Source organism: Miniopterus schreibersii (genome assembly GCF_964146895.1).
Source record: "Miniopterus schreibersii genome assembly, chromosome: 12".
Classification (NCBI taxonomy): domain Eukaryota; kingdom Metazoa; phylum Chordata; class Mammalia; order Chiroptera; family Miniopteridae; genus Miniopterus; species Miniopterus schreibersii.
The window spans coordinates 67,646,528-67,667,826 of NC_138112.1; the positions used below are offsets into that span (position 1 = coordinate 67,646,528).

The 21,299-nt window shown below is 49.7% G+C and overlaps 1 protein-coding gene across 4 annotated transcripts in view; it reads right to left on the bottom strand.

Annotated features, from left to right (window-relative positions):
* Positions 1-944: 944 nt before the first annotated feature.
* The window catches only part of AHNAK (AHNAK nucleoprotein), a 29,770-nt gene continuing 9,415 nt past the window's right edge, over positions 945-21,299 (bottom strand). For 2 of the 4 annotated variants that reach the window (XM_081154930.1, XM_081154931.1), the window contains exons 2-6: positions 20,229-20,330; positions 19,758-19,914; positions 19,403-19,590; positions 17,808-18,224; positions 945-17,042 (exon numbers count right to left, since the gene is read on the bottom strand). In XM_081154930.1, the coding sequence (XP_081011056.1) occupies positions 1,758-17,042; positions 17,808-18,224; positions 19,403-19,590; positions 19,758-19,914 (16,047 nt within the window). In that variant the 5' untranslated portion in view covers positions 20,229-20,330 and the 3' untranslated portion in view covers positions 945-1,757. Of the gene's footprint in view, positions 18,225-19,402; positions 19,591-19,757; positions 19,915-20,228; positions 20,331-21,299 lie in introns of all 4 variants that reach the window. The other 2 variants (XM_081154928.1, XM_081154929.1) reach the window with 1 other exon arrangement.

Below are 21,299 nucleotides of genomic sequence, written 5' to 3' on the forward strand. Positions count from 1 at the left end.
GCAATAGGGGGATCAAATGCCTCCCTTGTTACCTAGCTCTTTCCAAAACCAACAGCCACCCTGGAGCTCCAACACCCCCAGGGACACAGGCTGTGCTGGCTGAGGTGGGAATGAATGGACAGAGCTCGCAAACACTGATCTGAAACCCAAGCAAGGGCAGGTGGAGCCCACCCTGGGCAGGTCCCACTGCTATGGGCAGAAACCCCTGACAAGCTGTCCTAGAGAGGGCGGGAGGGGGTGGCATCTATTATCTGGTCTAAGGGTGGGCGGAGAGCTGCGTCCACTGGCAGAAAGGCGGCAGCTCTGGGGATGGTGAGGGGGAGGATCTTAGTCTACTTGCTTCAGTATAAGAGGGAACTACCCTCTGCTCAGCAATGACCAACATTAGGAGCCACATCCTACCAGGCTCCCCCACCATGTACTGTCTGCAGAGCTGGAAATCAAAAGGGAACTTTGGTCAGAAGGGATCTGTCAAAGTTTAGCCCTAAAATGGAATAGAAGGAACCATGAAGACATCTGATACAAGATCAGCACCCATTTCAAAGAGGAAACTGAGGGCCACCCAGCAAAGCCGCAGCCCATCAGTTAGATGGCAGGCCTGCGACTCACAGCCAGACCCCTTTCTACCACTGCAATGGCCTTTTTTAGAATTTGCATCTGTACTGTTTTACCAGTTTAGAGCCATTTCTGAATCATGTATTCATATCCGAGGCGGCAAAGACGATGAGTGGGCCCTGGGGCCGGCCGCCGGCGTACCAAGCCTCTCCGGACTTCTCAGCAATGGTGCAGCCAGCCCCACCAGGAGCATCAAAGAGCCACGAATTCCTTCCATCACCCATGAATGACACCAGTGATGCCACTGGTGGATGGGTGGGGACTGTCAGGGCTGGTGTGCTGCCTCCTCAGGCTCCTTCCCCACAACACACAATGCAAAGGCACAAGGCTTCAGGGTTAATAAACAGCTTTATTTGCCTTTGACAGCATCGATTTTCTTACATTCTGAATTAAGTTGCCATTAAAGTGCGGGGAAATTTCTTAATCATGGTAACATTTGTTAAGGGAAATCAGAACTAGTATCAGGAACATGGTGGCCATGAAGAAAACATTTTCCTCACAATGCACAGAATGGAGGCCCCTCGTGATGAGCTGGGGGGTTGGCCAATTTGCAAACAGTTTCCAATTCCCTCTCTCCGGCGAGCACCCCGCTGGCTGGGACCACCAACCCTGGGGGAAAAGCAATGCTAAAGAATTCTACAAAAACACCCACCCGCCCCGCCCGCCCACTCCTCTTGGCCACCTCTGGGGGTCTGCTGTTTGCATAGATCCAGCCTTAGGAGAAACGGAGGCCTAGTTCCCTCTACTGCCTTCTACCCCACCCCACCCTTACTAACAAAAGCCCCCAAAGTCGTTACGATGAAAAAGTGGGTTTCCAATTACCCCAACACTAACAATGTTCAGTAAAAATGATAATAAACACAAAAGCTTGCGTAGTAAACAGGAGCTCTCAGCATTCAATGCAAAATAAAAAAGAAATCTTAAGGCAAATACTGCTGACTCTGCACGTGGGCCGGCCGAGGCCGAAGCCGGAGCCGGGACGCTCCGGATGTGTCAGTCCCCGGCCCGGGCGGCCGGAGCACCGCCGGAGAGGCCGGGTCCCTGCACTGCCGCTGAGGCTGTCGGGGCACTGCTCTTTGGGGGTTATGTACAAACCCACCCAAGGCCGATGGATTTTTATACATATATGTACACAAAAGCTGCTACTCTTTCTTTGTGGAAACGGCCAGCTCCACCTCGGGCAGCTGGATGCCGATCTTAGTCCCACTGTCGTTGCTTGAAGAAGAGGACAGTCGGGACTTCTTAGAGGCCAAGGACACTCCACTCCCCTGTAACTTGCCTCCTTCATCATCACTTCCAGTCACCTCATAATGACCTTTGCTCTTTGACCCTAATCCACCAAAGGTACCAAACTTCATCTTCCCGTGCTTCCCTTTGACTTTTCCACCTTCTAGCGACACTTCCCCACCTTCAAACTCCAAAGTCCCGGTTGGGGTACAAGGTGCGGAGAGCTCCCTCTCGTCGCTGAAGGAGTTGGAGCGGTGCCGCGGCTTCTTACTTTTAAATAAGGAGAACTTGGCTTTGGGTGAAGATGCTTCGGCCTCTGCCTCTCCTTCCAAAGAGCCCAGGCTGGCCTTCGAGCTCTTCAGGTCACCTTTGGACCCCGAAATGGATGCTTCTGGTGAGCCGGTGACACCACTTTTCCCTTTAGGTTTGGAAAAATTGAACTTGGGCATTTTTATTTTGGACTTTTTAAGTTTGATGTCGGACTCCTCCCACTCGCCCTCTCCGGCACCAGCTTGGACGCTGGCCTCTGCTTTCGGGAAGTTAATATCCACTCCCACTTCTCTGGCAGCCAGCTCACGGCCAGAGGTGAATTTGGGGATCTTCATCTTAGGGAATGTTACTTTTCCAGATCTGCTTTCCAAGTGACCTTGAGGCCCAGACACACTCAGCCCAGGACCCTGGAGTCCAATCTGGCCTCCTTGCACACCTCCTTCAGCCTTTGGTCCTGAGAAATGAAGTCCACCAGCAAACCTAGGTGCATCCAAGTTGAGAGCAGAGGAGACCTGGGGTCCTTTCCACTCAACCCCAGAACCTTTGACACTCATATGCCCTTCACTCAGGCTGATATCTGGGGCACCGACACCCCCCGAAACATCCACACCTCCTTTGATTTTCGGACCCTTCAAGCTGACACCAAAATCGGACTCAGGAGATGCCATGTTAAATGAAGGTCCTTTCACGTTAATGTCGGGAGCAGCCCCATGGACACCTATTCCTGAGCCTTTCAGGTTGCCTTTGATTTCAGGGCCAGAAATGTGCCCAGTGGGGAGTTTCACATTCCCACCCTGCAGCTCCATGTCATATCCAGAGGCCTTAATTCCAGGCATTTGGAGGTTCCCTTCTAGGCCTTGAACATGGATGCCTGGAAGACCTCCTCCACCAGAGGGACCTTTCATCTCACCAATGCCCCCGAGGCTCCCTTTTACTTTTGGTCCTTCCAAGTTCAAGTCCACGTTCGGTGCTGAGATCTGAGGTCCTTTCAAGTTGAGGCCTCCAAGATTCACATCCATGCCTGGCCCCTTTAGTTCTCCGGTAACCTGTGGCCCCTTGACGTTAATGTCCAAGTCGGACCCTGGTGTGGAGATGCCAAAGTGGGGCAGCTTCATTTGGGGAAGTTTAATGCCACCTTCAGGTGCCTCCAAGCTTAGATCAGGAGCACCTAATACCTTAGGGCACTTGATGTCACCAGAGACAGCCAGGTCTCCCTTCATACTTGGTCCTTTCACGTTCAGGTCGAAGTCAGGTCCAGAGACTTTTGGCATAGAGAGGTTCACTGAAGGCAAGTCTACTTTTGGCCCCTTCAAAGACACATCAGGCCCTTCAAGCTTAACATTCGGTGCGCTCAAGCTTCCTTCAAGTGAGGGCAGCGAGGCATGGACCTCAGCTCCCCCACCCTCCATTTTTACCCCAGGGACGCCGATTTTGGGCATCGAAAACTTGGGGAACTTAATTTTTGCTTCTGGACCTTGCAGATCTATGTCTGGTCCTTCCAGTCCCACACTGGGGACATCGCCCTTTATCTTCGGTCCTTTCAAGCTAACGTTCACATCAGGGATGGAGACCTGAGGAGCAGAAATGCCAAAGGATGGTGCTTTGACTTTAGCATCTGGGCCTTCAATGTTGATGTCAGGTGCATCCAAGTTTGCCTGCACTCTGGGGCCTTTCAAGTCCCCCTCTATTTTGGGCCCCGAGACATCCACACCTGGCACCTTGAATGTGGGAGCCTTCAACTTGATGTCAGGACCTTCCACATTAATCCCTGGTGAAGAAATATCCAGTTCACAGGCCTGGATTTCGCCCTCCATTTTGGGGGTAGGGAGGGAGGCCTCAGCTTTAAATTTAGGTGATTTAATGTCAAATTCAACATCAGGGAAGTACATTTTTCCAAACATAGGTTTCTTGGTTTTAGGAGATTTCACATCGACTTTAAGTGTGGCATCTGGCCCCACAACGTTGACATCTACATCAGGAGTCTTGAGACTGGCATCAATTTCGCCCCCAGGAACATTCAAATCAAATCCTTGTTTTTTGGTTTTAATTTTAGGACCACTCATGTGAATTTTAGGCATTTTAAACTTACTTTTCTTGCCCTTGCCACCAACACTAATTTCGGGAGTCTCAATGTTCAGCTCTGCCTCAGGAACAGTCACATCAACCGAAGGTGACTTGAAGTCAGCTTTGGGGCTTTTTGCCCCAAATCCAAACTTGGGTTTCTTAAATTTTGGAATTTTAACATCTGGCCCCTCAATGTTAACATCTGGGCTCTCCATATGTACATCTAAGTTTGGAATTTCTAAATCAACTTTAGGCCCCTTAAGGTCCAGTTCACCGCCTTCTAATTTGGGACCAGAAATTCCGACTTTGGGTGCCTTGAGATGCAAATCGACATCAGGAACAGTTACTTTAGGGGCAGATATGTCCAGTGATGGCATCTTCAAATTTGGGCCACTGAGTTTGGCATCAGGGCCTTCAAAATCCAGACCTGGACCTTTAAAATCAACTTCTGGGCCTTTGAAAGTGCCTTCAATCTTAGGGACAGACACATCAAAATCTCCTTTGACTTTGGGTCCTTTCAAATCTAGGTCAACATCAGGCATGGAGATTTTGGGAGCTTTGATATTTATCTCAGGCATCTTGAACTTGGGACCTTTCAGTTTTGCATCTGGACCTTCAATATTCACATCTGGAACATCAATGTCCACCTTAGGTCCTGAGACATCAAAGTCAACCTTGGGCAAGTTCACATCTACATCTGGGCCCTCTCCTTTGAAGCCAGGCATGCTGAACTTGGGCATTTTCACCTTGGGCATCTTCAGGTGCCAGTCTGGGCCATGAACATCCACATCAGGGGCATCAATGTCCACTTTAGGCCCTTTGATATCAATTCCGGGGCCTTTGAGGTCACCTTCCACCTTAGGCAGGGAAACATCCACGTCACCCTTCACTTTGGGGCCCTTCAGGTTCAGATCAAGATCAGGCATGGAAATCTTGGGAGCTTTGATGTTCATCTCGGGCATCTTGAACTTGGGGCCCTTCAGTTTCGCATCTGGGCCTTCGATATTCACATCTGGAACATCAATGTCCACCTTAGGTCCTGAGACATCAAAGTCAGCCTTGGGCAGGTTCACATCCACTTCTGGGCCCTCTCCTTTGAAGCCAGGCATGCTGAACTTAGGCATTTTCACCTTGGGCATCTTCAGGTGCCAGTCTGGGCCATGAACATCCACATCTGGGACATCAATGTCCACTTTGGGCCCTTTGATGTCAACTTCAGGGCCCTTGAGGTCACCTTCCACTTTGGGCAGAGAAATGTCCACATCGCCCTTTACTTTAGGACCCTTCAGATTCAGGTCGACTTCAGGCATGGAGATCTTGGGTGCTTTGAGGTGCAGGTCAGGCATTTTGAACTTGGGGCCCTTCAGTTTTCCTTCTGGGCCATGAATGTCAATGTCAGGAGTGTCTATGTCCAGCTTCGGACCTTTAACATCCACTTTGGGGCCTTTCAGATCTCCTTCCAGTTTAGGAACAGAAATGTCCAAATCTCCTTTTACCTTAGGTCCTTTCAAGTTCAAATCAATGTCACTCATTGAGATCTGCGGGGTTTTGAAATGCACATCAGGCATCTTAAATTTGGGGCCTTTGAGTTTCCCTTCAGGACATTCAATGTCCACCTCTGGTCCTTTCAGATCACCTTCTACTTTAGGCAGTGAAAGGTCCATATCGCCCTTTCCCTTTGGCCCTTTCAGGCTTAAGTCAAAATCAGGCATGGAGATCTTGGGGGCTTTAATGTGCATCTCTGGCATCTTAAATTTGGGTCCCTTCAATTTTCCTTCTGGACCTTCAATGTTGATATCAGGAGTATCAATGTCCAATTTGGGTGCCTTTATGTCAATTTCAGGACCTTTGAGGTCACCTTCCACTTTGGGCAGAGAGACATCCACATCACCCTTCATTTTGGGGCCTTTCAGATTAAAGTCAAGGTCAGGCATGGAGATTTTGGGGGCTTTAATGTGCATCTCTGGCATCTTGAATTTAGGGCCCTTCAATTTTGCATCTGGACCCTCAATATTCACATCTGGGGCATCAATATCAACTTTGGGGCCAGAGATGTCAATGTCAGCTTTAGGGAGGGTAACATCCACTTCTGGGCCCTCTCCTTTGAAGCCAGGCATGCTGAACTTGGGCATTTTCACCTTGGGCATCTTCAGGTGCCAGTCTGGGCCATGAACATCCACATCTGGGACATCAATGTCTACTTTAGGGCCTTTGATGTCAACTTCAGGGCCCTTGAGATCACCTTCCACCTTAGGCAGGGAAACATCCACATCACCCTTCATTTTGGGACCTTTCAGGTTTAAGTCAATGTCAGGCATGGAGATCTTAGGAGCTTTGATGTTCATCTCAGGCATCTTGAATTTGGGGCCCTTCAGTTTTGCATCTGGGCCCTCGATACTCACATCTGGAACATCAATGTCAGCCTTGGGCAGGTTCACATCCACTTCTGGGCCCTCTCCTTTGAAGCCAGGCATGCTGAACTTAGGCATTTTCACCTTGGGCATCTTCAGGTGCCAGTCTGGGCCATGAACATCCACATCTGGGACGTCAATGTCCACTTTAGGGCCTTTGATGTCAACTTCAGGGCCCTTGAGGTCACCTTCCACTTTGGGCAGAGAAATGTCCACATCGCCCTTTACTTTAGGACCCTTCAGATTCAGGTCGACTTCAGGCATGGAGATCTTGGGTGCTTTGAGGTGCAGGTCAGGCATTTTGAACTTGGGGCCCTTCAGTTTTCCTTCTGGGCCATGAATGTCAATGTCAGGAGTGTCTATGTCCACCTTGGGTCCTGAGACATCGATGTCAGCCTTGGGCAGGTGCACATCTACTTCTGGGCCCTCTCCTTTGAAGCCAGGCATGCTGAACTTGGGCATTTTCACTTTGGGCATCTTCAGGTGCCAGTCTGGGCCATGAACATCCACATCTGGGACATCGATATCCACTTTGGGGCCTTTGATGTCAACTTCGGGGGCCTTTAAGTCACCTTCCACCTTAGGCAGAGAAACATCCACATCACCTTTCACCTTAGGACTTTTCAGGTGCAAATCAAAGTCAGGCATGGAGATCTTGGGGGCTTTGATGTTCATCTCGGGCATCTTGAACTTGGGGCCCTTCAGTTTTGCATCCGGACCTTCAATATTGACATCTGGAATGTCAACATCTACTTTGGGTGCTGAGACATCAATGTCAGCCTTGGGCAGGTTCACATCAACTTCTGGGCCCTCTCCTTTGAAGCCTGGCATGCTGAACTTGGGCATTTTCACCTTGGGCATCTTCAGATGCCAGTCTGGGCCTTGAACATCCACATCTGGTGCATTAATGTCCACTTTGGGGCCCTTTATGTCAACTTCAGGGCATTTCAGGTCACCTTCCACCTTAGGCAGGGAAACATCCACATCTCCTTTGACCTTAGGACCTTTCAGATGCAAATCAAAGTCAGGCATGGAGATCTTGGGGGCTTTGATGTTCATCTCTGGCATTTTGAACTTAGGACCTTTCAACTTCCCCTCAGGTCCTTCGATGTTAATATCAGGGCCTTCAATGTCCACTTTGGGTGTTGAGACATCAATGTCAGCCTTGGGCAGGTTCACATCCACTTCTGGGCCCTCTCCTTTGAAACCAGGCATGCTGAATTTTGGCATTTTCACCTTGGGCATCTTCAGGTGCCAGTCTGGGCCATGGACATCCACATCAGGGGCATTAATGTCCACTTTTGGACCTTTGATATCAATCTCAGGGCCTTTCAGGTCCCCTTCAATCTTGGGAAGAGAAACGTCCATATCACCCTTCACCTTGGGGCCTTTCAAGTTTAAATCAATGTCAGGCATGGAGATCTTGGGAGCCTTTAGGTGCATCTCTGGCATCTTGAATTTGGGCCCCTTCAATTTCCCCTCTGGGCCTTCAATGTTAATATCAGGAGTGTCAATGTCCACTTTGGGGCCCTTGATATCCACTTCAGGGCCCTTTAGGTCACCTTCCACTTTTGGCAAAGACACATCCACATCACCCTTCATTTTGGGACCCTTCAGGTTCAGATCAATGTCAGGCATGGAGATTTTGGGAGCTTTGATGTTCATCTCAGGCATCTTGAATTTGGGGCCCTTCAGTTTCGCATCTGGGCCTTCGATACTCACATCTGGAACATCAATGTCGGCCTTGGGCAGGTTTACATCCACTTCTGGTCCCTCTCCTTTGAAGCCAGGCATGCTGAATTTGGGCATTTTCACCTTGGGCATCTTCAGGTGCCAGTCTGGGCCATGAACATCCACATCTGGGGCATCAATGTCCACTTTGGGCCCTTTGATATCAATCCCTGGACCTTTCAGATCTCCTTCCACTTTGGGTAGAGAAACATCCACATCACCTTTTACCTTGGGGCCCTTCAGGTTTAAATCAATGTCAGGCATGGAGATCTTGGGAGCTTTAATATTCATGTCAGGCATCTTGAGTTTGGGACCTTTTAAGCCTCCTTCTAGACCTTCCACATTGATTTCTGGGCCCTCGATATCTATTTTGGGAGCCTCTATGTTGATGTCTCCTTTTGGCAGATCCACAGATATATCTGGCCCTTCTGCTTTTAAGCCAGACACACCAAACTTGGGCATTTTCATCTTGGGCATTTTCAAATTCCAGTCCGGACCTTGAACATCCACATCAGGTGCATCAAGATGGACTTCTGGTGCCTTAATATCCACTTGAGGTCCTTTAAAGTCACCTTCTAAATTAGGACCTGCAACATTTAAGTCTCCTTTGACTTTAGGACCTTTCAGATTTAACTCAACATCAGGCATAGAAACTTTCGGAGATGAAATATTCAGGAAAGGCATCTTGAATTTGGATCCTTTTCCTTTTCCTTGGACTTCAACATCAGGAGCGCTGATATCAACTTTTGGTCCTGTTACATCAATATCTGGCTTTTTAACTTTGACATCCACCTCAGGTGTCTGAACTTTGGAGCCCGAAAAATTAAATTTGGGAAGCTTAAAACGAGATTTCTTTGACTTGCCTTCAATATTGAGCTTAGGACCGGAAATGTCCACTTCTGGGCCCTTTACATCCAACTTTGGAGTTTTAAGGTCACCTTCCAATTTGGGCCCAGAAACATCAACATCTCCCTTAAGCTTTGAGCCTTTCAAATTCAGGTCAATTTCTGGCATAGAGATCTTGGGCATGTTTACATGCATGTCAGGCATCTTCAGTTTGGGACCTTTTAATTTGCCTTCTGGACCATGAATGTCAACATCTGGAGCATCCAAATCTATCTTCGGGCCCTTGATGTCAAGAGTAGGTCCTTTCAAATCACCTTCTACATTTGGAAGCGAAACATCCACCTCTCCTTTCATTTTAGGGCCTTTAAGATTAAGGTCTAAATCTGGCATTGATATCTTAGGAGCTTTGATGTGCATCTCTGGCATCTTGAACTTGGGGCCCTTCAGTTTTGCATCTGGGCCTTCAATATTCACATCTGGAACATCAATGTCCACCTTGGGTCCTGAGACATCAAAATCAGCTTTGGGCAGGTTCACATCCACTTCAGGGCCCTCTCCTTTGAAGCCTGGCATGCCAAACTTGGGCATTTTCACCTTGGGCATCTTAAGGTGCCAATCTGGACCATGAACGTCCACATCTGGGACATCAATGTCCACTTTGGGGCCTTTAATGTCCACTTCAGGAACTTTAATCTCACCTTCCACTTTCGGTAAAGACACATCCACATCACCCTTCACTTTGGGGCCTTTCAGGTTAAGATCAATGTCAGGCATGGAGATCTTGGGGGCTTTGATGTTCATCTCTGGCATCTTAAACTTAGGACCTTTCAACTTTCCCTCAGGTCCTTCAATGCTAACATCAGGACCTTCAATGTCCACTTTGGGCCCTGAGACATTGATGTCAGCCTTAGGCAGGTTCACATCCACTTCTGGGCCCTCTCCTTTGAAGCCTGGCATGCTAAATTTGGGCATTTTCACTTTGGGCATCTTCAGATGCCAGTCTGGTCCATGAACATCCACATCTGGGACATCAATGTCCACTTTGGGGCCCTTGATGTCAACTTCAGGGCCTTCAACTTTAGGCAGAGAAACATCAACATCACCCTTTACTTTGGGACCTTTCAAATGCAAGTCAAAGTCAGGCATGGAGACTTTGGGGGCTTTGATGTTCATCTCCGGCATCTTAAACTTAGGACCTTTCAATTTTCCTTCTGGTCCTTCAATATTAACATCAGGGCCCTCAATGTCTAGCTTGGGTCCAGAAACATCAATGTCTGCCTTGGGGAGGTTCACATCCACTTCTGGGCCCTCTGCTTTGAAGCCAGGCATGCTGAACTTGGGCATTTTCATCTTAGGCATCTTCAAGTGCCAGTCTGGGCCATGAACGTCTACATCTGGAACATCAATGTCCACTTTTGGGCCTTTGAGGTCAACTTCAGGACCTTTCAGATCTCCCTCTACCTTGGGACCTGTGACATCCATATCTCCTTTTATTTTTGGTCCTGTTAGATTAAGATCAATATCTGGCATGGATATCTTTGGTGTCTTAAAATGCATTTCAGGCATCTTAAACTTTGGACTTTTCCACTTGCCTTCAGGTCCTTCAATATTCACATCAGGACATTCAAGGTCCACTTTGGGTCCTGAGACATCGATGTCAGCTTTGGGCAGGTTCACATCCACTTCTGGGCCCTCTCCTTTGAAGCCTGGCATGCTGATCTTGGGCATTTTTATCTTAGGCATCTTCAGATGCCAATCTGGGCCTTGAACATCCACATCTGGTGCATCAATGTCCACCTTGGGGCCCTTGATGTCCACTTCAGGGCCTTCAACTTTAGGCAGAGAAAGGTCCACATCACCCTTTACTTTGGGACCTTTCAGATGCAAATCAAAGTCAGGCATGGAGATCTTAGGGGCATGAAAGTGCATTTCAGGCATCTTGAACTTAGGGCCTTTCAGTTTTCCTTCTGGACCCTCAAGGCTCACATCTGGGGCTTCAATGTCAACCTTGGGTCCAGAGATGTCAATATCAGCCTTGGGCAAGTTCACATCCACTTCTGGGCCCTCTGCTTTGAAGCCAGGCATGCTGAACTTGGGCATTTTCATCTTGGGCATCTTCAGGTGCCAGTCTGGGCCTTGCACATCCACATCTGGGGCATCAATGTCCACTTTGGGACCCTTTAGGTCACCTTCCACCTTAGGCAGGGAAACATCCACATCTCCTTTGACCTTAGGACCTTTCAAATGTAAATCTACATCTGGCATGGAAATCTTTGGGGCTTTGATGTTCATCTCTGGCATCTTAAATTTAGGCCCCTTGATTTTTCCCTCTGGACCCTCAATGTTCACATCTGGGGCTTCAACGTCAATTTTGGGTCCTGAGACATCGATGTCAGTTTTGGGCAGGTTCACATCCACTTCTGGGCCCTCTCCTTTGAAGCCTGGCATGCTGAACTTGGGCATTTTCATCTTGGGCATCTTCAGGTGCCAGTCTGGGCCATGAACTTCAGGAGCACTTATGTCTACTTTGGGGCCTTTGATGTTCACATCTGGTACTTTAACTTTACCTTCTACCTCAGGCACAGGCACATCAACATCCCCTTTGATTTTCGGTCCTTTCAGATTTAGGTCCACATCAGGCATAGAAATATTTGGGGCTTTGAAATGCATGTCAGGCATCTTGAACTTGGGGCCTTTCAATTTGCCCTCTGGTCCTTCAATGTTGATATCTGGCCCACTTATGTCAGCTTTAAGGTCACCTTCCAATTTGGGAACATCTACATCCACCTCTCCCTTGATCTTGGGGCTTTTTAAGTGTAGATTAATGTCTGGCATGGAGATTTTTGGAGCTTTAAAATGCATGTCTGGCATCTTGAATTTAGGACTTTTCCATTTGGCATCTGGGCCTTCCACAGCTACGTGTGGCACGTCAACATCCAATTCTGGACCCTTTAACTCTCCTTCCAACTTTGGGGCAGAAACATCAAAGTCTCCTTTCACTTTAGGCCCCTTTAAGTTGAAGTCAACATCAGGCATGGAGATTTTGGGCGCATGAAAGTGCATTTCAGGCATCTTGAATTTAGGGCCTTTCAGTTTTCCTTCTGGACCCTCAAGGCTCACATCTGGGGCTTCAATGTCAACCTTGGGTCCAGAGATGTCAATGTCAGCCTTGGGCAGGTTCACATCCACTTCTGGGCCCTCTCCTTTGAAGCCTGGCATGCTGAACTTTGGCATTTTCATCTTGGGCATTTTCAAGTGCCAGTCTGGGCCATGAACATCCACATCTGGAACATTAATGTCCACATTGGGTCCTTTGATGTCCACATCTGGCACTTTCATTTCACCTTCAATCTTGGGCAAAGACACATCAACATCCCCTTTGACTTTGGGGCCTTTCAAGTTTAAGTCCACATCAGGCATGGAGATCTTGGGGGTCTTGAAGTGCATCTCAGGCATCTTAAACTTGGGGCCTTTCAACTTTGCATCAGGACATTCGAGATCAACATCAGGCACTTCCACATTCACGCTGGGGCCTTTCAAATCTCCTTCCAATTTTGGCACAGACACATCGACATCCCCTTTGACTTTGGGACCTTTCAAGTGTAAGTCTACATCAGGCATGGAGATCTTGGGAGCCTTGAAATGCATCTCAGGCATTTTAAACTTGGGGCCCTTCAGCTTCCCTTCTGGTCCCTCAAGGCTGACATCTGGGGCTTCAATATCAACCTTGGGTCCAGAGATGTCAATGTCAGCCTTGGGCAAGTTCACATCCACTTCTGGGCCCTCAGCTCTGAAGCCGGGCATGCTGAACTTGGGCATTTTCATCTTGGGCATTTTCAAGTGCCAGTCTGGGCCATGAACATCCACATCTGGAACATCAATGTCCACTTTGGGTCCTTTGAGGTCAACATCTGGCACTTTCATTTCACCTTCAATCTTAGGCACAGACATATCAACATCCCCTTTGACTTTGGGGCCTTTCAAGTTTAAGTCCACATCAGGCATGGAGATCTTGGGGGTCTTGAAGTGCATCTCAGGCATCTTAAACTTAGGGCCTTTCAACTTTGCATCAGGACATTCGAGATCAACATCAGGCACTTCCACATTCACGCTGGGGCCTTTCAAATCTCCTTCCAATTTTGGCACAGACACATCGACATCCCCTTTGACTTTGGGGCCTTTCAAATGTAAGTCCACATCAGGCATGGAGATCTTGGGAGCCTTGAAGTGCATCTCAGGCATCTTAAACTTGGGGCCTTTCAACTTTGCATCAGGACATTCCAGATCAACGTCAGGCACCTCCACATCCACGCTGGGGCCTTTGATATCAACTTGTGGACCTCTGAGATCACCTTCCAGTTCTGGTACAGAAGCATCTATCTCTCCTTTCAGCTTGGGTCCCTTCAAATTCAGGTCCACATCTGGCATGGATATCTTGGAAGGTTTGATATTCAATTTAGGCATCTTAAACTTAGAGCCTTTTAATTTTCCTTCTGGTCCCTCAATATCCAAATCAGGAGCATCAATGTCCACTTTGGGGCCAGAAACATTAATGTCAGCCTTTGGCAAGTTAACATCCATTTCTGGGCCCTCTCCTTTGAAGCCAGGCATGCTGAACTTGGGCATTTTCACTTTGGGCATCTTCAGGTGCCAGTCTGGGCCATGAACATTCACATCTGGGGCATCAATGTCCACTTTGGGTCCTTTGAGGTCAACATCTGGCACTTTTATTTCACCTTCTATCTTGGGCACAGAGACATCCACATCCCCTTTGACTTTGGGGCCTTTCAAGTGTAAGTCCACATCAGGCATGGAGATCTTGGGGGTCTTGAAGTGCATCTCTGGCATCTTAAACTTAGGGCCTTTCAACTTTGCATCAGGACATTCGAGATCAATATCACCAACATCCACATCCACCTTAGGGGCTTTCACATCTATTTCAGGACCTTTCAAGTCTCCTTCCACTTTAGGAAGGGAAACATCTACATCAGTTTTCAGTTTAGGGGCTTTCAGATTAAGTCCAACATCAGGCATAGAAATTTTGTGTGTCTGTATATTCATGCTTGGCATCTTGAACTTGGGACCCTTTAGTTTCCCCTCTGGACCTTCAAGAGTCACATCTGGAGCATTAATGTCCAACTTGGGTCCAGAGACATTAATGTCAGCTTTGGGCAGGTTCACATCCACCTCTGGGCCCTCTCCTTTGAAGCCAGGCATGCTGAACTTGGGCATTTTCACCTTGGGCATCTTCAGGTGCCAGTCTGGGCCATGAGCTCCCACATCTGGTGCATTAATGTCCACTTTGGGACCTTTAATGTTGACATCAGGAGCTTGTATCTCTCCTTCTACTTTTGGTACTGTCACATCATAATCTCCTTTCATTTTAGGAGCTTTCAAATGCAAACCAACATCTGGCATTGGTATCTTCTGAGGTTTTATATTCATTTCTGGCATCTTAAATTTAGGACCTTTTAGTTTTGCATCTGGACCTTCAATATTCACATCTGGAACTTCAACATCCACCTTGGGTCCTGAGACTTCAAAGTCAGCCTTTGGCAAGTTAACATCCATTTCTGGGCCCTCTCCTTTGAAGCCAGGCATGCTGAACTTGGGCATTTTCATCTTGGGCATTTTCAAGTGCCAGTCTGGGCCATGAACATCCACATCTGGAACATCAATGTCCACTTTGGGTCCTTTGAGGTCAACATCTGGCACTTTCATTTCACCTTCTATCTTAGGCACTGACACATCAACATCCCCTTTGACTTTGGGGCCTTTCAAGTTTAAGTCCACATCAGGCATGGAGATCTTGGGTGCCTTGAAGTGCATCTCAGGCATTTTAAACTTGGGGCCCTTCAACTTCCCTTCTGGACCCTCAAGGCTCACATCTGGAGCTTCAATGTCAACCTTGGGTCCAGAGATGTCAATGTCAGCCTTGGGTAGGTTTACATCCACATCTGGGCCTTCTGCTTTGAAGCTAGGCATGCTGAATTTAGGCATTTTCATCTTGGGCATTTTCAGGCTCCAGTCTCCACCTTGTACTTCCACATCCGGTGCTTTAATGTCTACATTGGGGCCTTTGAGGTCCACGTCTGGAACTTTCATCTCGCCTTCTATTTTTGGCGCAGACATCTCTAGATTTCCTTTCATTTTGGGTCCTTTAAGATTGAGGTCAACATCTGGCAGCGTCATCTTAGGAGCTTTGAAGTGCATCTCAGGCATCTTAAACTTGGGGCCTTTCAACTTCCCTTCAGGTCCTTCAAGGCTCAGATCTGGAGCACTAACATCTACCTTGGGTGCAGAAACGTCCACATCAACTTTGGGCAGGTTCACATCCAATTCTGGGCTCTCTCCTTTGAGGCTGGGCATGGTAAATTTGGGCATTTTCATCTTGGGCATCTTTAGGTTCCAATCAGGACCATGAACTTCAACATCTGGGGCACTGACATCTACTTTGGGCCCTTTCAGGTCACCTTCCAGCTTTGGCACTGTGACATCATATTCTCCCTTTACCTTGGGACCTTTCATATGCAAGTCGACATCAGGCATGGAGATTTTGGGGGCCTTGATATTCATCTCAGGCATCTTAAACTTGGGACCCTTCAGCTTTCCTTCAGGTCCTTCAATATTCACATCTGGAACTTCAACATCCACCTTGGGTCCTGAGATGTCAATGTCAGCTTTGGGCAGGTTCACATCCACTTCTGGGCCCTCTGCTTTGAAGCCAGGCATGCTGAACTTGGGCATTTTCATTTGGGGCATCTTCAAATGCCAGTCTGGGCCATGAACATCCACATCTGGAGCATCAATGTCCACTCTGGCACTTTTAAGTTCAACATCAGGAACTTTAATCTCACCTTCAACCCTTGGCACTGTGACATCATATTCTCCTTTCACACTAGGGCCTTTCAAATGCAAGTCCACATCTGGCATGGAGATCTTCGGGGCTTTGATATTCATCTCAGGCATTTTAAATTTGGGTCCTTTCAATTTTCCTTCTGGTCCCTCAATTCTCACATCTGGAGCACTAACATCTACCTTGGGCCCAGAAATGTCCACATCAGGCCTGGGCAGGTTCACATCCACATCTGGGCCCTCTGCCTTGAACCCTGGCACACTGAATTTGGGCATTTTCATCTTGGGCATCTTCAGATGCCAGTCTGGGCCATGAACATCCACATCTGGGGCTTTAATGTCCATCTGGGGGCCTTTCAGTTCCCCTTCAAGTTTTGGTACCGTTACATCGTACTCTCCTTTTACCTTGGGGCCTTTAACATGCAGATCTACATCAGGCATGGAGATCTTTGGTGTCTTGACACTCACTTCAGGCAACTTAACATCAGGGCCTTTAAGTTTGCCCCCCAGGCTCCCTATGTTGACATCTGGGGCTTCCATGTTGACCGTGGGCCCTGTAATACTGACATCTCCTTTGGGTAGACTTACATCTATATCTGGGCCTTCCCCTTTGACTCCAGGCATGCTGAACTTGGGCATTTTCATCTTGGGCATTTTCAGGTTCCATTCTGGGCCATGAACTTCCACATCTGGGGCGCTGACATCCACTTTGGGGCCTTTGACATCAACTTCAGGGACTTTGACTTTCCCTTCTACTTTTGGGAGTGTGATATCTACACCTCCTTTCACTTTAGGTGCAGCTGCATTTAAGTCTACATCTGCCATAGAGATACTGCACGTTCCTGTTTTCCCAGGACCACTCAGCTTGGGTCCTGCCAGTGTCCCTTCTAGGCTGGGTGTTTCTATGTCCATTTTGGAGCCTTTAACTGTCACTTGAGGGCCTTTAACATCACCTTGCACCCCCAGAGCAGGAACCTTAACATCTCCTCTCAGTTTGGAGGACCCAAGGCTCAGATCCACATCCTGCATGGAAATTTTAGGTTTCTGAATAATCATTTCAGGAGTCTTGACTTTAGTACCCTTCATCTTCCCTTCCAGCCCCCCAGTAGCAACCTCGGGCAGGCTGACATCCCCAGAGACCCCAGGAAGAGTAACATCACCTGTGGGCAGTGTCACATCAATTCCAGTTCCCTCTCCCTTAGAATCTGATACAGAGAATTTGGGGACTTTCATCTTGGGCATATTTAGTTTGCCTCCAGGCCCATGAATATCAACATCAGGGCCTTGAACTTCCACATTGGGGCCAGCAATGTTGCCCTTGATTTTGGGAGCAGAGATGTCCACCCCTATGCTCCCCTGTGGCTTGGCACCTTTCAGGCCTAGGTCTCCCTCAAATGATGGCCCAGTAATTTGGGGGCCTTTCAGTTTCCCCTTAAGCCCCTCAACATTGGCACAGGGAGCACTGACTTCCAGCTGAGGGGTCTGGACATTCCCACCGATGGTCAGGCCTGGCACACCGCCCTTGTGCCCCACAGAGAATTCAGGTGCAGAAACACTCAACCCTGCCCCTGGTGCCTTGCCCTCAGGCCTTGTTGAGACACCAAATTTTGGCACCTTCATGGTGGGAATTTTGATTTTCCCATTATTGTCACTCTCAAGAGATGGACCCTGAACCTCTACTGCCCCACCCCCAAGAGAAGACGAAATGCCCACTCCTGGACCATGGATCCCTCCTTTGCCACCCAAGTCCAAGCCCTTTGCACTGACATTGATGTCTGGGCTTCCCACCTTTATCCCAGGCACGGTGACCTGGAGCTTCGAGTGGCCAGCACCGTGGAACTCTGGTCCCGAAGTGGAAATGGAGCCTGCTCGAATGTCCACAGCAGAGCCTGTGGTTGGAGACACTGCCCCCGAGCCCGAGGGCAGTCTGATCACTGTCTTCCCAGACTGAGTCTCCACATCCACAGTGGAGATTTCAGTCAGCTCATGCCGTGGAATCTTGATCTTGAACTCAGGACTGCTGATGTCGATGTCCCTGGCTCCTTCCCGGCCTGTCACATCCACAGTGTAGGCCGTGACCCTTCTAGTCACTGTGATGGTACGGCTCTGGGTCTCCCCAAGGTCCCCTTCCACTCCATCCTCCGACTTCAGGCGAGGCTTGATCTTCGTGGCATAGATGCGCTGGTATTCCTCATCACCCCCGCTCTGCAGAGAGACATGCCCGGCAGAGGTTGCAGCGGAGCCCGCCCGAGTTACAGACGCCCGCTGCAGCCCAGCCTGTTTCCCAGAGAAGCCGGGACCATAACGGGGGGCCACGGAGCCTCCTGGGGCAGAGCACAGAGGGCTGACGAAAGGGACTGACAACCACATCGGGAGGAAAACAGCAATTATTTGGAGAAACTCTGGTAAGCAAAAGCCATGGGGGAAAAGGGGTGTAGCCTCCTGGACTGCACGACCTGGGAGGAGGGTTTACAATCAATTCTAGACTCAAATTGGCCAGTCAAGTACCAGGGACGCCCCCGGGCGACCAGCTCGGCACTGACTTGACCCCGAGGCGCTCAACTTTCAACTCCCTGGTGTATTTGTTTAAGCAGGAGGGGAATCCTCCCAAGGACCCCTGGAAAGCTGGGCGGAGAGGGGCTGTGCTTGGGCAAACACTTCCCCTTTGAGTACCCATTACTGTTACATAAACAAGCCGTCAGAAGGAGCAGGGAAACGTCCCTCACGCACTTTGTGGCCCAGCCTCTGACTCACAGATGAGTCCAACCCTCTGAAGTAGAAAAATGTTCTGTGAGCCCTGGCGGGTGTGGCTCAGTTGGTTAAGCATCCTCTCATGCACCAAGAGGGCACTGGTTTGATTCCTGGTCAGAGCCCGTGCCTGGGTTACAGGTTCGATCCCCAGTAGGGGGCGCACAAGAGGCAGCCGATAGATGTTTCTCTCATCAGTGTTTCTCTTTCTCATTGATGTTTCTCCCTCTCTCTCCAACTCCCTTCCTCTCTCTCTAAAATAAAATAAAAAAACAACATTTAAAAAAGAAAAGAAAAATGTTCTGTGAGGCAGAGCTGGGCACCTGTGAAATCCTTTCAGAGATTCCGGCAAAGCGGAGACCTTCCTCCTGGCACCTGGGACCCAATAGCAGGAGTCGCTTCCCACGCTGTGGTGCTCTGAAGAGACTGACTCCTAGGGGCAGCATCAGCCACATGCCACACATGAATGGGAACAACCAGGCTAACTCAACAGAGAGTGCAGAGGGGTGAAATCAGGAGGATTGACGAGAGGGGCCCTGCAGGCAGACAGAAGGCTCTGGAAGCGGGGCCAGCAGGATGGCAGGGCGGTGCGGCCCGAGGGAGCTGAGGGGCGGACAGGCTGGCAAGGCACTCACCAGAACCACTTCAGAGCTGCGGGAGCTGAAGACTTCTTGAGTCCAGGTCTGGCCGGGCTCGGGGGAGCGGTCCCCCTTACGGTGCAGCTTCAGACCCACAGTGTGGTGCCCCATGGTACTCAGCAGCTGTGTCACCTCACCCGACTGCAGGTTGTCAAAGTAGATGGTGGCACCCACAATCTGGTCCCCTGTGCAGGGAGGAACGGGAAGCAGGTCTCAGGAAGCAACACACACTACGTGCGCCGCACTCAAGCCAACTTGCGTTAGTGCCCGCTTCTGCCTGCCCCCTGCCCTTCCCTCCACCACCCTCGCCCACCCCATCCGAGCACCCAGCCTGCACCCTGAGGTGACTCACCCTCCTTGACCACCCCAGTGCGGGCCGCAGGGGAATTCTGCACGACCTCCTGCACAAAGACGCCGTCGTCCCTCTGGGCAATGGTCAGCCCGTGGGAGCCGCTGCCCTGCCAGTTGGGCAGCAGCAGCTCCCGCGTTGTCTCCTCCTCCTTCTCCATCTGGGACAAGGGAAGGTAATGAGCTCCAGACAGTGGGGCACAGGCGCAGCAACGAGGGGACAAGAAGGCGGGGGGTCTTGGGTGCGGTGAACTCCCAGGGAGCAGAGCACCGTCTCCAAGGTGCCCGTTTCCTCGGTGGAGAAGCTTCAAGCACAGCAGACAAGATGGAAAGTGGACAGTGGATGCAACCCACCTGGGAGGTGACCAGCCCCTCGTTGCTCCCACCCAAGCCCTGCTTCCCGATGCCACCCAGGGGTCTCCACCCTCCTCACCCCATCACCTCCACCTCTCTCATCACCCTCCCTCCTACTGACCTTTCGCAGGACTCGGTTCAGGAGCGAATGCCTTGCCAGGAGCCCGCCCCTCCTTCCTGTCCTCTCCTCGGTCTCTCTCGCGGGGAATCTCGGTCACACAGCCTAGGGAAAAAGTTCACAATGATGCGGGCACTCAACAACCGCGTGTTTGAACCCCAACCAGAACGCAAGCGACGGCTGGATGTTCTGTTTCCAGGCCAGACCAAAACCCCGGCCCTCGCTACTGCCATCAATTCCATTCAGGCGTGACTCTCCAGCCTGGAAGCGTGGAAAGGGGGGTTAGAGAAGCCAAACCCCCGGCTCTGCGTCCTCCTAGCTGGGCAACCCTGGCCAAGTCACTTCACTTCTCTGAACCTCCATTTCCTCATCTGTGAAAATGGAGATGATAGCCCAGCTGGCGTGGCTCAGTAGTTGAGCATCGACCTATGAGCCAGGAGATTGCAGTTTGATTCCTGGTTAGGGCACATGCCTGGGTTGCGGGCTCGATCCCCAGTCTGGGGCATGCAGGAGGCGGCTAATCAATGACTCTCTCATCATTGATGTTTCTCTCTCTCTCCCTCTCCCTTCCTCTCTGAAATCAATACAAACATTTTTTTTAAAAACGATGAAAACAGAGATGATAAAGGATTTCCGTGAGGACTGATTAAGAGAGCATACGTGAAAAGCTCTGATGCACAGAAGCCTCATGACATACACACCCCCATTAGGGTCTTTATACCAGCTTCAGCCCAATCTTCAGGACAGAGATGCTACCATCCCCAACTCAGAGATGGAAAGACTGACATTCACAGGCCAGTTTGCCCCAGGTCCACAATAAGGAAGCCACTCCACCTGGGCTGGGACCCAAATCTGTACCTATTTCCCTACACCCTATCACATCAAGTCTGCAGCTTTAACTGTGCAAGACTTCTCAGAGGACACTCTTCAGGGTCTCCATCACTGCTGGCAACTGGCAGGCCTGCAAGCAGGGATGCTGGGGACAGTGACTCTGGGTCACCCTGTCTGACTCCCCAGCTGGGAGCTCCACGAGCAGTCACAGGCAGCAGCTGGACAAAGGAAGGCCCCGCCCCC